Source organism: Oncorhynchus mykiss, chromosome 15 (genome assembly GCF_057628025.1).
Source record: "Oncorhynchus mykiss isolate SJ-2025 chromosome 15, ASM5762802v1, whole genome shotgun sequence".
NCBI lineage: Eukaryota > Metazoa > Chordata > Actinopteri > Salmoniformes > Salmonidae > Oncorhynchus > Oncorhynchus mykiss.
In genome coordinates, this window is record NC_143036.1 from 73,790,996 (window position 1) to 73,805,623 (window position 14,628).

Below are 14,628 nucleotides of genomic sequence, written 5' to 3' on the forward strand. Positions count from 1 at the left end.
ATTCTTGAGTCTGTTCCATTACTATCATATGCTTGAGTCTGTTCCATTGCTATCATATGTTTGAGTCTGTTTCATTGCTATCATATGCTTGAATCTGTTTCCTTTGCTATCATATGCTTGAGTCTGTTCCATTGCTATCATATGCTTGAGTCTGTTCCATTGCTATCATATGCTTGAATCTGTTTCATTGCTATCATATGCTTGGGTCTGTTCCGTTACTATCATATGCTTGAGTCTGTTCCGTTACTGTCATATGCTTGAGTCTGTTCCGTTACTATCATATGCTTGAGTCTGTTCCATTACTATCTTCCTCTGTACAAAATGTGCTCCAGATGTTTTGCGGGGTTGCATTGACATTGACATTGCTTAACACTTGGCCCTTCTCTGGATTCCTAGAGACCCAATGGGGCTGCTTCTCAAAAAGCACTCTATTCCCTATATAGTGCACTACTTTTTGACCAGGGCCTATAGAGCACTAGGGAATAGGGTGCCATTTTGGTCGCAAGTGGTGAGGTCATAGTTGTCCAGAAATGGCTGATTATGTGATTTCATGTTCACTCAGGCCTCCTTGCTCTGGACTGGACCTCTGGATTCACACAGTAGATGCTTTGTTCTGCCAAGACAACCGATAGGAGGGCAGACAATAAACAGATCAATATTTACAATGCTGTTTGTGCTCCACTGGTTGCCGTTTACTCAGGGAAACTGGGCACAAATCTCACTGCCTGGTTCCACATCTCTCTCTAACTTCCGGGAGAGCCCATTTAAAGAAAATACAAGTCAAGTTCATGGGGCGTTACCGTTCATGCGGGCTAGTCCCTCCCATAACACAAAACACCATTGAGCAGCATGTCAACACACTCTCATGTTGAGAAGAAGAAGAAACAGTTAAAGGAATCGGACAATCTATTTTCTGGACATAAAGATCTTGGGCTTCAGCAAGACCAACTCTGAAGTGAACTGCTTATTATAACCAAATATAGAAATGGGAAGAATACATATCTGCGTAAAACGGACGTTCATTTTCGTCAGTGTCTTGATCTGTGTAAGTGATCGTATTCGAGTAGATAAACCCGTTTTTTTTATAGGAGCATGTCGCCAATTATGACTGTCTTTAATAATATGTTTTTTAATACGACATTATTTGTTTACATTATTGCTGGTTATTTTTGTAACTTCAACGCAAGCAGTGAGATTGCAGTTTACACGGGACGGAATAAAGAGTGGTGCCGCTTTCATCAACAATAATGAGCCGATTGTTTTATAGTGCAGTATCAAGACAAGCACTAAAATTAAATTGAAATGTTGTATTTAATGTTGCAATTGGGCTGCTGGGCTTTAATCTTTCACCGGAACACGTTTTTTAGCTTTGGTTTGTGGGTGTGTTCAGCTTACTTATTTATTTTTCGGGTTTTTTAATTTGGCCCCTACTTGTTTATTAACTGCTAATCCTCGCGCTGCTAAATGTTTTAAAGTTATTAGTTATGTTTATTTATGTTTATTCTCATCTTCAAATAGGCCTACTGACCTTAGTTATCACGTTTTTGTCAGAATATTAGGATAGTCAATAACTGATATTCGATTTTTATAACCAGCCGACTAAGTAAATATTTCAGCTATTCATTTCTTAATCATGTATAATTTCTTAGTCTATTTCTTAGTCTATTTATAAATGAGGTATAATATATGTAAATACAATTTACTGTCTGCTTACAAACCATTTGTAGATGGCGTTGGTCAAATGCATTATTGAAGTTATGAAGAAATGGATCCCTCAACTCCTCTGAAACAAATGACTGTATCAACCTTTACTGTGCATTATCAGTAGAATTCTCAGTATAATACCCTGTACATTGTAATGATTGTATCAACCTTTACTGTGCATTATCAGTAGAATTCCCAGTATAATACCCTGTACATTGTAATGATTGTATCAACCTTTACTGTGCATTATCAGTAGAATTCTCAGAATAATACCCTGTACATTGTAATGACTGTATCAACCTTTACTGTGCATTATCAGTAGAATTCTCAGAATAATATCCTGTACATTGTAATGATTGTATCAACCTTTACTGTGCATTATCAGTAGAATTCTCAGTATAATACCCTGTACATTGTAATGATTGTATCAACCTTTACTGTGCATTATCAGTAGAATTCTCAGAATAATACCCTGTACATTGTAATGATTGTATCAACCTTTACTGTGCATTATCAGTATAATTCTCAGAATAATACCCTGTACATTGTAATGATTGTATCAACCTTTACTGTGCATTATCAGTAGAATTCTCAGTATAATACCCTGTACATTGTAATGATTGTATCAACCTTTACTGTGCATTATCAGTAGAATTCTCAGAATAATACCCTGTACATTGTAATGATTGTATCAACCTTTACTGTGCATTATCAGTAGATTCTCAGAATAATACCCTGTACATTGTAATGATTGTATCAACCTTTACTGTGCATTATCAGTAGAATTCTCAGTATAATACCCTGTACATTGTAATGATTGTATCAACCTTTACTGTGCATTATCAGTAGAATTCTCAGAATAATACCCTGTACATTGTAATGATTGTATCAACCTTTACTGTGCATTATCAGTAGAATTCTCAGTATAATACCCTGTACATTGTAATGATTGTATCAACCTTTACTGTGCATTATCAGTAGAATTCTCAGAATAATACCCTGTACATTGTAATGATTGTATCAACCTTTACTGTGCATTATCTGTAGAATTCTCAGAATAATACCCTGTACATTGTAATAATTGTATCAACCTTTACTGTGCATTATCAGTAGAATTCTCAGAATAATACCCTGTACATTGTAATGACTGTATCAACCTTTACTGTGCATTATCAGTAGAATTCTCAGTATAATACCCTGTACATTGTAATGATTGTATCAACCTTTACTGTGCATTATCAGTAGAATTCTCAGTATAATACCCTGTACATTGTAATGATTGTATCAACCTTTACTGTGCATTATCAGTAGAATTCCCAGTATAATACCCTGTACATTGTAATGACTGTATCAACCTTTACTGTGCATTATCAGTAGAATTCTCAGAATAATACCCTGTACATTGTAATGATTGTATCAACCTTTACTGTGCATTATCAGTAGAATTCTCAGAATAATACCCTGTACATTGTAATAATTGTATCAACCTTTACTGTGCATTATCAGTAGAATTCTCAGAATAATACCCTGTACATTGTAATGACTGTATCAACCTTTACTGTGCATTATCAGTAGAATTCTCAGAATAATACCCTGTACATTGTAATGACTGTATCAACCTTTACTGTGCATTATCAGTAGAATTCTCAGTATAATACCCTGTACATTGTAATGATTGTATCATGTGTTGTATTCTCTTCAGATCATCAGCACCCTCTTGCTGGCCATCACATTATTTGGACATGGGTACTTCCACCAATCAGAAGAAGTAATTGTTATTTTTATAGCTCCTATTACATTTACTAATTATATCATATTGATTTCATTATAATAATGCTGTGTCCATCTAGCCTGGTCCCAGATCTGTTTGTGCTGTCTTTCCAACTGTTTAGCATGACAACAACCATAGGAGTTGGCTATACAGCATAAACAGATCTGAGACCAGGCTAGAATCCAGCAGTATCATTGTAATATTATGATTATAAACCCACAGTTGCCATATAATTAATTTGGCTTGTCTTCCTATGCACAGATAGAGGATATTCTGCCTGGGATAGTAGTTATGTATGTCCTAGAAGCAGCAACCCTGGTCCTGTCAATCTTTGGTGTCTATGGCGCTCGGAAGGAGAAGAAATGGGCTGTGGTTCTGGTAAGCCTGCCGAGACCTGTCTCAAAGTGTTAGCCTGATCCCAGATCTGTTGGTTTGTCTTGGATAATTATCATAAGTGTTGGCTATATAGCACAAACAGATCTGGGATCTGGCTACCGGCTTGACTTCTCTGCTGCAAACTGTTCCTTTCTGACAGGTAATGGCATGCCATACAACTCAACTGAAACCAGTCAACACTTTCCCCATGACATGTTTCCCAAAAAGCGTGATAAGTTTGAATGAACCTTTAGTATTGATTTTGCTTGACAACCCCTGTATGTGTGTGTAGTTTTCTGTAGGTATGTCACTGGCCAGCCTATACCTGTTTGTGGAGTGCGTGAACGCATATCATTCCAAACACGAGGTACAGTAGTCTATATATATATATATACACACACACAGGTAACTGCCAAAATAATGGAAAACACCAACATAAAGTGGTTTAATAGGGCGTTGGGGCACCACGAGCCAGAACAGCTTTACTGCACCTTGTCATAGATTCTACAAGTGTCTAGAAGTCTATTGGAGTGATGCGAGACCATTCTTTCACAATAAATTCCATAATTTGGTGTTTTGTTGATGGAAAACGCTGTCTCAGAAGCTGCTTCAGAATATCACATAAGTGTTCAATTGGGATTGAGATCTGGTGACTGAGACAGCAATGGCCTATTTATTTATTTATTTTATTTTACCTTTATTCAACCAGGTAGGCTAGTTGAGAACAAGTTCTCATTTGCAACTGCGACCTGACCAAGATAAAGCATAGCAGTGTGAACAGACAACACAGAGTTACACATGGAGTAAACAATTAACAAGTCAATAACACAGTAGAAAAAAAAGAGAGTCTATATACATTGTGTGCAAAAGGCATGAGGAGGTAGGCGAATAATTACAATTTTGCAGATTAACACTGGAGTGATAAATGATCAGATGGTCATGTACAGGTAGAGATATTGGTGTGCAAAAGAGCAGAAAAGTAAATAAATAAAAACAGTATGGGGATGAGGTAGGTAAAATTGGGTGGGCTATTTACCGATAGACTATGTACAGCTGCAGTGATCGGTTAGCTGCTCAGATAGCAGATGTTTGAAGTTGGTGAGGGAGATAAAAGTCTCCAACTTCAGCGATTTTTGCAATTCGTTCCAGTCACAGGCAGCAGAGAACTGGAACGAAAGGCGGCCAAATGAGGTGTTGGCTTTAGGGATGATCAGTGAGATACACTTGCTGGAGCCCGTGCTACGGGTGGGTGTTGCCATCGTGACCAGTGAGCTGAGATAAGGCGGAGCTTTACCTAGCATGGACTTGTAGATGACCTGGAGCCAGTGGGTCTGGCGACGAATATGTAGCGAGGGCCAGCCGACTAGAGCATACAGGTCGCAGTGGTGGGTGGTATAAGGTGCTTTAGTAACAAAACGGATGGCATTGTGATAAACTGCATCCAGTTTGCTGAGAAGAGTGTTGGAAGCTATTTTGTAGATGACATCGCCGAAGTCGAGGATCGGTAGGATAGTCCGTTTTACTAGGGTAAGTTTGGCGGCGTGAGTGAAGGAGGCTTTCTTGCAGAATAGAAAGCCGACTCTAGATTTGATTTTAGATGGGAGATGTTTGATATGAGTTTGGAAGGAGAGTTTACAGTCTAGCCAGACACCTAGGTACTTATAGATGTCCACATATTCAAGGTCGGAACCATCCAGGGTGGTGATGCTAGTCGGGCCTGCAGGTGCAGGCAGCGAACGGTTGAAAAGCATGCATTTGGTTTTACTAGCGTTTAAGAGCAGTTGGAGGCCACGGAAGGAGTGTTGTATGGCATTGAAGCTCATTTGGAGGTTAGATAGCACAGTGTCCAAGGACAGGCCGGAAGTATACAGAATGGTGTCGTCTGCGTAGAGGTGGATCAGGGAATCGCCCGCAGCAAGAGCAACATCATTGATATATACAGAGAAAAGAGTCGGCCCGAGAATTTAACCCTGTGGCACCCCCATAGAGAATGCCAGAGGACCGGACAGCATGCCCTCCGATTTGACACACTGAACTCTGTCTGCAAAGTAGTTGGTGAACCAGGCAAGGCAGTCATCAGAAAAACCGAGGCTACTGAGTCTGCCGATAAGAATATGGTGATTGACAGAGTCGAAAGCCTTGGCAAGGTCGATGAAGGCGGCTGCACAGTACTGTCTTTTATCGATGGCGGTTATGATATCGTTTAGTACCTTGAGCGTGGCTGAGGTGCACCCGTGACCGGCTCGGAAACCAGATTGCACAGCGGAGAAGGTACGGTGGGATTCGAGATGGTCAGTGACCTGTTTGTTGACTTGGCTTTCGAAGACCTTAGATAGGCAGGGCAGGATGGATATAGGTCTGTAACAGTTTGGGTCCAGGGCGTCTCCCCCTTTGAAGAGGGGGATGACTGCGGCAGCTTTCCAATCCTTGGGGATCTCAGACGATATGAAAGAGAGGTTGAACAGGCTGGTAATAGGGGTTGCGACAATGGCGACGGATAGTTTCAGAAATAGAGGGTCCAGATTGTCTAGCCCAGCTGATTTGTACGGGTCCAGGTTTTGCAGCTCTTTCAGAACATCTGCTATCTGGATTTGGGTAAAGGAGAACCTGGAGAGGCTTGGGCGAGTAGCTGCGGGGGGGGGGGGGGGGGGGGGGGGCGGAGCTGTTGGCCGAGGTTGTAGTAGCCAGGAGGAAGGCATGGCCAGCCGTTGAGAAATGCTTGTTGAAGTTTTCGATAATCATGGATTTATCGGTGGTGACCGTGTTACCTAGCCTCAGTGCAGTGGGCAGCTGGGAGGAGGTGCTCTTGTTCTCCATGGACTTCACAGTGTCCCAAAACTTTTTGGAGTTGGAGCTACAGGATGCAAATTTCTGCCTGAAGAAGCTGGCCTTAGCTTTCCTGACTGACAGCGTGTATTGGTTCCTGACTTCCCTGAACAGTTGCATATCGCGGGGACTATTCGATGCTATTGCAGTCCGCCACAGGATGTTTTTGTGCTGGTCGAGGGCAGTCAGGTCTGGAGTGAACCAAGGGCTATATCTGTTCTTAGTTCTGCATTTTTTGAACGGAGCATGCTTATCTAAAATGGTGAGGAAGTTACTTTTAAAGAATGACCAGGCATCCTCAACTGACGGGATGAGGTCAATGTCCTTCCAGGATACCCGGGCCAGGTCGATTAGAAAGGCCTGCTCACAGAAGTGTTTTAGGGAGCGTTTGACAGTGATGAGGGGTGGTCGTTTGACTGTGGCTCCGTAGCGGATACAGGCAATGAGGCAGTGATCGCTGAGATCCTGGTTGAAGACAGCGGAGGTGTATTTGGAGGGCCAGTTGGTCAGGATGACGTCTATGAGGGTGCCCTTGTTTACAGATTTAGGGTTGTACCTGGTGGGTTCCTTGATGATTTGTGTGAGATTGAGGGCATCTAGCTTAGATTGTAGGCCTGCCGGGGTGTTAAGCATATCCCAGTTTAGGTCACCTAACAGAACAAACTCTGAAGCTAGATGGGGGGGCGATCAATTCACAAATGATGTCCAGGGCACAGCTGGGAGCTGAGGGGGGTCGGTAGCAGGCGGCAACAGTGAGAGACTTATTTCTGGAGAGAGTATTTTTTTAAATTAGTAGTTCGAACTGTTTGGGTATGGACCTGGGAAGTATGACATTACTTTGCAGGCTATCTCTGCAGTAGACTGCAACTCCTCCCCCCTTGGCAGTTCTATCTTGACGAAAAATGTTATAGTTTGGTATGGAAATCTTTTTGGTGGCCTTCCTGAGCCAGGATTCAGACACGGCAAGGACATCAGGGTTAGCAGAGTGTGCTAAAGCAGTGAGTAAAACAAACTTAGGGAGGAGGCTTCTGATGTTGACATGCATGAAACCAAGGCTTTTTCGATCACAGAAGTCAACAAATGAGGGTGCCTGGGGACATGCAGGGCCTGGGTTTACCTCCACATCACCCGCGGAACAGAGGAGGAGTAGTATGAGGGTGCGGCTAAAGGCTATCAAAACTAGTCGCCTAGAGCGTTGGGGACAAAGAATAAAAGGAGCAGACTTCTGGGCATGGTAGAATATATTCAGGGCATAATGCGCAGACAGGGGTATGGTGGGGTGCGGGGTACAGCGGAGGTAAGCCCAGGCAGTAATGATGATAAGAGAGGTTGTATCTCTGGACATGCTGGTTGTAATGGGTGAGGTCACCGCATGTGTGGGAGGTGGGACAAAGGAGGTATCAGGGGTATGAAGAGCGGAACTAGGGGCTCCATTGTAAACTATGGTTTTACATCGATCGTTTTCATGCTAATCAAACCATTCAGTGAACACTCATACCCTTTGGATGGCAGCATATCATCCTTTTTTATTTAACCTTTTTTAACCTTCATTTAACTAGGCAAGTCAGTTAAGAACACATTCTTATTTACAATGACGGCCTACTTGTAAAGCCCCCTTGGTCAAACCCTCCCCTAACCCAGACAACGCTGGGCCAATGGGACTCCCGATCACGGGCGGTTATGATACAGCCCGGGATCGAACCCAGGTCTGTGGTGATCCCCCTAGCACTGCGATGCAGTGCCTTAGACCGCTGCACCACTCGGGAGCCCTAGCCATGGGGAAGTAGCCATGGTAGCCAAAATCATTTTCATACTGTACATGACCCAAAGCATGATGGGATATTAATTGCTTAATTAACTCAGGAACCACACCTGTGTGGAAGCACCTGCTTTTAATATACTCCGTGTCCCTCATTTACTCAGGGGTTTCCATTAGTTTTGGCAGTTACCTGTTTATATCTTCATTTTCTAATTCAACCTTGAGACAATGTTTGTTTGCTGTTCTGGTGAAAATATATTTGAGAAGTTATTGTATGATGGCATCTGATTCTTGATAATTCAATGTACTGTATCTGTCCATTTCAAATTCAGAGCTGATTATAGGTTTCAGCTGTGACTATAACACTGAATGTTAACTTGATTCATTTCAAGATGGAGGAGTTAACCAGAGAGGAACATCTAGCTATGATGCCTCTGAGTGGAGCGAAACAAACCGATATAGAAACGATATACAACATACAGACTAACGTAAGTCACCTTCATTTAATGCTTCTTATTGTCTCTGCTTGTGCCGATTCAAATTCCCAGGGTGACAATTCAATGTATGTGTGTCTTTAGGGACAGTTTTCCATATTATGTAAACCAAGGCCTGGACTAAAAACACTTTCATTGGAGATTTCTCCATGGAGGTTTCTCCAGGCCTTAACTATATATGGTAATTGTTTGCCTAATTGCCTAATTGTTTTTAAAATGCCTGTTGTGCTGTTTCCTTCACTTTCAGTTAAAATGCTGTGGGCTCGTACAAGGCTACCAAGACTGGGGCACAGACATCCCCCTCTCCTGTCTCTGTTCTGATGAGGACTCAACAGACTTTAAATGTGTGAGTCTGCTGTGTTAAATAAGTTAACTTGTTGTTGTTGTTGGTGATGTTGTTGTTGTGTGTATGCTGAGGAGGATCTGATTCAGTGTGTCAGTCTGTGTTAAATAAATATGTATTTTGGTAAGAGCAATACATTTTTTTATTCTATTATCTTTAAAATGTGTTTTTAAAACCAAAATAAAAAAAGAGATGATAAAGGACAGTGACAAGACGACCATAAATAAACTGAGGAAGATGTACATGACAATACTCTAAAAGACCAACAAATACCATAGAACACATTTGAACCAGACTTATAATGGATGCCAAGCTGCAGCCTAGTAAGAAATCATGCAGCTAAAGTAGAGCACTGTTTTAAACCATCTCACATTCTATTTCAGGTTGCTCCTGGTAACAATACAAGATTTGTTATTCACTATCCCAACAGTGATATGTCTGAGGATGATGACCACAAGGGATTAATGGATGAACACATGCTGGTATATGAAAAGGTAAAATCATGTCATTCCACTACACCAGGGATGGGCAACTGGCGGCCATTTTGAAGGCCCTCCAAATATTAGGCCATGTCAGTTAATATTTTTTAGATTGCTAAATCTGTTTACCGGTCAGCTATCTAAACCTGTTATCATGGTCGAATTACCGCCCATGAGGTCCCCAATGATGTTGTGAGTCAGTCTCACTATGATGTCATATTAAAAACGGCATACATTTCTCACCACCCGATGGCAAAATGTGTAGAATTGCAGGAAATTATCTGTAAAAGAGCTCATTTTCCTCTGCCCCATGGCAAAATGTGTAGAATTACACCCTTTTTTAATGTATCTGCTGTCAAGAGGGTGCAACTAAACTGTTTTGCTCGTAATTTTGCTCAGTGTTTTGCTGGCAGCTGTGTATCCACTAGAATGTCAATTCTAGTTGGATCCATAGAGATGACTTGTACAGTACTCATTGATACAATAAACAGATGTTTGTTTAAGTTCTGATATAATACTGAGCTGTATACTCTTGTTTTTCACACAAAATGACAAACTCTTAACTGTCCATTTTCAGCCATGTCTTCCCATCCTGATCTCTGCCGAGAGCTATGCAATCAGCCTGGGAATAGGAACATTAGTAGCACTGACAGCATTATGGGTATGCATTTCTAATATATTTCTGTACTATTTAACTAGGGCCGAGCCTTGCCATTCTGCCTCCATAGGCAAGACCAAAAAATACCAACCCCGCAAAACTAGAATAGTCCCGTAAGCAAAATGCCGTCTAAAAGACAGATGAATGAAAGTTGAAGATTTTACACATGTTGAAGATGTGTATTTTACACATGTTGAAATCATGCACATTGTTGGTTCTGAATGAAAGTTGAGAATAAGTCATTTCTAGACATCTATGTTTGGCCAAATCAAGGCTGGTCCAGACCGGACAGAATCTGAACCAAACATGATTGGTTCAGATTTGGTCCGGACCAAAACAAGTGTCTGGATGTGGAAATCAAGGCCGGTCCTGAACTGCTGCAAATAAAGTTGTATAAAAGGTGTCACCTGAAGCCTACAGTTTGGCCTGAAATTGAATTTTATGAATGCCCATCTACAGTGCATTCGGAAAGTATTCAGACCCCTAATCTTTTTCCCCCCAAAATTACGTTACAGCATTATTCTAAAATGGATCTGGTCCATTCAAGGTCCCCAAGGACACAATGGCATCCATCATTCTTAAATGGAAGAAGTGTGGAACCACCAAGACTCTTCCTAGAACCGCCCAGCCAAACTGAGAGTAATTGGGGGAGAAGGGCTTAGGTCAGGGAAGTGACCAAGAACACAATGGTCACTCTGACAGACCTCTAAAGTTCCTCTGTGGAAATGGGAAAACCTTCCAGAAGGATAACCATCTGCAGCACTTCACCAATCAGGCCTTTATGATAGAGTGGCCAGACTTACGTTTGGAGTTTGCCAAAAGGCATCTAAAGGACTCTTACCATGAGAAACAAGATTATCTGGTCTGATGAAATCAAGATTGAACTCTATGGCCTGAATGCCAAGCATCACGTCTGGAGGAAACCTGGCATCATCCCTACTGTGAAGCATGGCAGTGGCAGCATCATGCTGTGGGGATGTTTTTCAGTCCAGGGACTGAGAGACTAGTCAGCATCGAGGGAAAGATGAACGGAGCAAAGTGCACAGGGATCCTTGATGAAAATCTGCTCCAGAGCCCTCAGGATCTCAGACTGGGGCGAAGGTTCAGCTTCCAACAGGACAACGAGCCTAAGCACATAGCCAAGACAACGTAGGAGTGGCTTTGGGACAAGTCTCTGAATGTCCTCGAGGGGCCCAGTGAGAGCCCAGACTTGAACCCGATCTAACATCTCTGGAGAGACCTGAAAATAGCTGTGCAGCGCTATCCAACCTGACAGAGCTTGAGAGGATCTGCAGAGAAGAATGGGAGAAACTCCCCAAATATTGTAGTGTTATATCCAAGAAGACTTGAGACTGTAATTACTGCCAAAGGTGCTTCAACAAAGTACTGAGTAAAGGGTCTGGATACCTATGGAAATGTGTTCATTCAGTTTTTTATTTTTAATAAATTAGGAACATTTTCCCCCAAAAATGTTGCTTTGTCATTATGGGATATTGTGTGTAGATTGATGAGGGAAAAAAACAATTTAATAATTTTTTTGAATAAGGCTGTAACATAACATTTTGAAAAAGTCAAAGGGTGTGAATACTCTCTGAATGCATCGTATGTGGTAAGCCTACCGTTTTGTAAAACACATAAAAACGACATCCGAACAGGACCAAAAAAAGACATCTAAAATATGTCGTCTCGGGCTTACTGGGGTGTGGGGTGTAGCTTACCATGTCGCCCGCAATGGAATTGTATGAATGCCCATCCATGTGGTAGGCCCACCTTTGGAAAACATTGGCTTTATTAGTCCTGATTCCTGTGACTAACCAATTTGGCAATTTAAGCCCTGAATATCAGCTACCCAACTTTATCAGGAGTTCTCAGGAGCCCATTGTCAATATTTTAGTTTTCACTGTGATCAGCTTGTCAAAAATGGACAGATACAAACCTGAAACCACTGATCTTGACAACGGGATGAAACTCCTGGACAACAGCTGTGATTATTCATTTCACTTTGACCTGTCCTGGTTTTAGGATATGTTGTTTGTTATAATGACAGCAAATTTTCTATTTGATTGACCTCCGTTTAGGTTAGGCTATTTGATTGACCTCCGTTTAGGTCAAGCTATTTGATTGACCTCCGTTTAGGTTAGGCTATTTGATTGACCTCCGTTTAGGTCAGGCTATTTGATTGAGCTCCGTTTAGGTTAGGCTATTTGATTGACCTCCGTTTAGGTTAGGCTATTTGATTGACCTCCGTTTAGGTTAGGCTATTTGATTGACCTCCGTTTAGGTCAGGCTATTTGATTGACCTCCGTTTAGGTCAGGCTATTTGATTGACCTCCGTTTAGGTTAGGCTATTTGATTGACCTCCGTTTAGGTCAGGCTATTTGATTGACCTCCGTTTAGGTTAGGCTATTTGATTGACCTCCGTTTAGGTTAGGCTATTTGATTGACCTCCGTTTAGGTCAGGCTATTTGATTGACCTCCGTTTAGGTTAGGCTATTTGATTGACCTCCGTTTAGGTCAGGCTATTTGATTGACCTCCGTTTAGGTCAGGCTATTTGATTGACCTCCGTTTAGGTTAGGCTATTTGATTGATCTCCGTTTAGGTTAGGCTATTTGATTGACCTCCGTTTAGGTTAGGCTATTTGAAAATTGTCCATAGTTTTTTATGTGGATTTTTCAATTCAGGAAGTGAATTTCAATTGACTCTACCTGAATTTAAAACTTAATTGAACCAAACGCTGTTCCCTACTCTTTTTTTTACCATAGGTTTTGAGTGTAGGCCTATTAGACTGAACCATCATCTCTTACACTCAGCATCTGGTCACCTGCTCCGTCAATCCTGACTGAACCATTACTGTGTGTCTGGTCCTCAGGATGTTGGAGTTGTCCTGGCCATCACAATACTCTGCCAGATGAGAAGAAAGGTTGATGTGCCACCTGTGATCTTCACCTTTCAACCACCTCAATACAGAGAGCTGTGTGACACAGCAGAGAGTGTCTGACATGAAATGGTCCTCTTATGAAGGATACTCAATGCACTAGCCTGAGTGCCAGTCTGTTTGTGCCATCATGACAACTCCGGTCACTCATTTGTGTCAAGCCAAACATGACAATGGGTGACAAAGAGTTGGCTTGGCAATGACAGCAATGGAGTTGTCATTGGCCAGACCACAAACATATCTGGGATCAGGCTAGCAATGCATCCATATTATGTACATACTCATAACACACATGAAAGGACAACTCAGGACATTATTAGACATTAGACATCTCTACTGTGTTGTCCAAAGTATTACTGTTCAACTGATTAACCATTTAACCATTGTAGTGCCTCAGTGTTGGTTACAGTGTCTTGAATAAAGGGACAAGCATCTTTTAACATTATGTTCCTTTTATTCGACAACCAACATCTCTTAAAAATATTCCTCTTTTCCTCCTGTTCTCTCCTCTCATCCTCCTCTCTTCCTCTTTTCCTCCTGTTCTCTCCTCTCATCCTCCTCTCTTCCTCTTTTCATCCTGTGCTCTCCTCTCATCCTTCTCTCTCTTCCTCTTTTCATCCTGTTCTCTCCTCTCATCCTTCTCTCTCTTCCTCTTTTCATCCTGTTCTCTCCTCTCATCCTCCTCTCTCTTCCTCTTTTCATCCTGTTCTCTCCTCTCATCCTTCTCTCTCTTCCTCTTTTCCTCCTGTTCTCTCCTCTCATCCTCCTCTCTCTTCCTCTTTTCATCCTGTTCTCTCCTCTCATCCTCCTCTCTCTTCCTCTTTTCATCCTGTTCTCTCCTCTCATCCTCCTCTCTCTTCCTCTTTTCATCCTGTTCTCTCCTCTCATCCTCCTCTCTCTTCCTCTTTTCATCCTGTGCTCTCCTCATCCTCATCTCTCTTCTTCTTTTCCTCCTGTTCTCATCTCTCTTCGTCTTTTCCTCCTGTTCTCTCCTCTCATCCTCCTCTCTCTTCCTCTTTTCCTCCTGTTCTCTCCTCTCATCCTCCTCTCTCTTCCTCTTTTCATCCTGTTCTCTCCTCTCATCCTCCTCTCTTCCTCTTTTCCTCCTGTTCTCTCCTCTCATCCTCTCTCTTCCTCTTTTCATCCTGTTCTCTCCTCTCATCCTCCTCTCTCTTCCTCTTTTCATCCTGTGCTCTCCTCATCCTCATCTCTCTTCTTCTTTTCCTCCTGTTCTCATCTCTCTTCGTCTTTTCCTCCTGTTCTCTCCTCTCATCCTCCTCTCT

General features: G+C 41.9%; 1 protein-coding gene across 3 annotated transcripts; it reads left to right on the top strand.

Annotated features, from left to right (window-relative positions):
• The first annotated feature begins 816 nt into the window (after positions 1-816).
• On the top strand, positions 817-13,785 carry LOC118938846 (tetraspanin-8). Of its 3 annotated transcripts, none has more exons than XM_090201131.1 (9): positions 817-1,045; positions 3,407-3,472; positions 3,737-3,853; positions 4,143-4,217; positions 8,828-8,923; positions 9,177-9,275; positions 9,656-9,766; positions 10,329-10,412; positions 13,280-13,785. In XM_090201131.1, the coding sequence occupies exons 1-9, from the start codon at positions 986-988 to the stop codon at positions 13,406-13,408; spliced, it is 837 nt and encodes a 278-aa protein (XP_090057257.1). In that variant the 5' UTR covers positions 817-985; the 3' UTR covers positions 13,409-13,785. The 3 variants fall into 3 exon arrangements, with proteins under 3 accessions (XP_090057257.1, XP_090057258.1, XP_090057256.1); XM_090201132.1 differs by having other exon boundaries at positions 820-1,045; positions 13,173-13,785; XM_090201130.1 differs by lacking the exon at positions 13,280-13,785 and adding an exon at positions 10,925-11,879 and having other exon boundaries at positions 820-1,045.
• The last annotated feature ends 843 nt before the right edge of the window (positions 13,786-14,628 follow it).

What these genes read in the sequence shown, in the direction of transcription:
- LOC118938846 (XM_090201130.1), top strand. Translation starts at nt 986, where the DNA reads ATGGGAAGAATACATATCTGCGTAAAACGGACGTTCATTTTCGTCAGT. An exon ending in TCGTCAGTGTCTTGATCTGT is followed by an intron (nt 1,046 to 3,406) that starts GTAAGTGATCGT and finishes TATTCTCTTCAG; the next exon opens with ATCATCAGCACCCTCTTGCT. An exon ending in CATATCATTCCAAACACGAG is followed by an intron (nt 4,218 to 8,827) that starts GTACAGTAGTCT and finishes ATTCATTTCAAG; the next exon opens with ATGGAGGAGTTAACCAGAGA.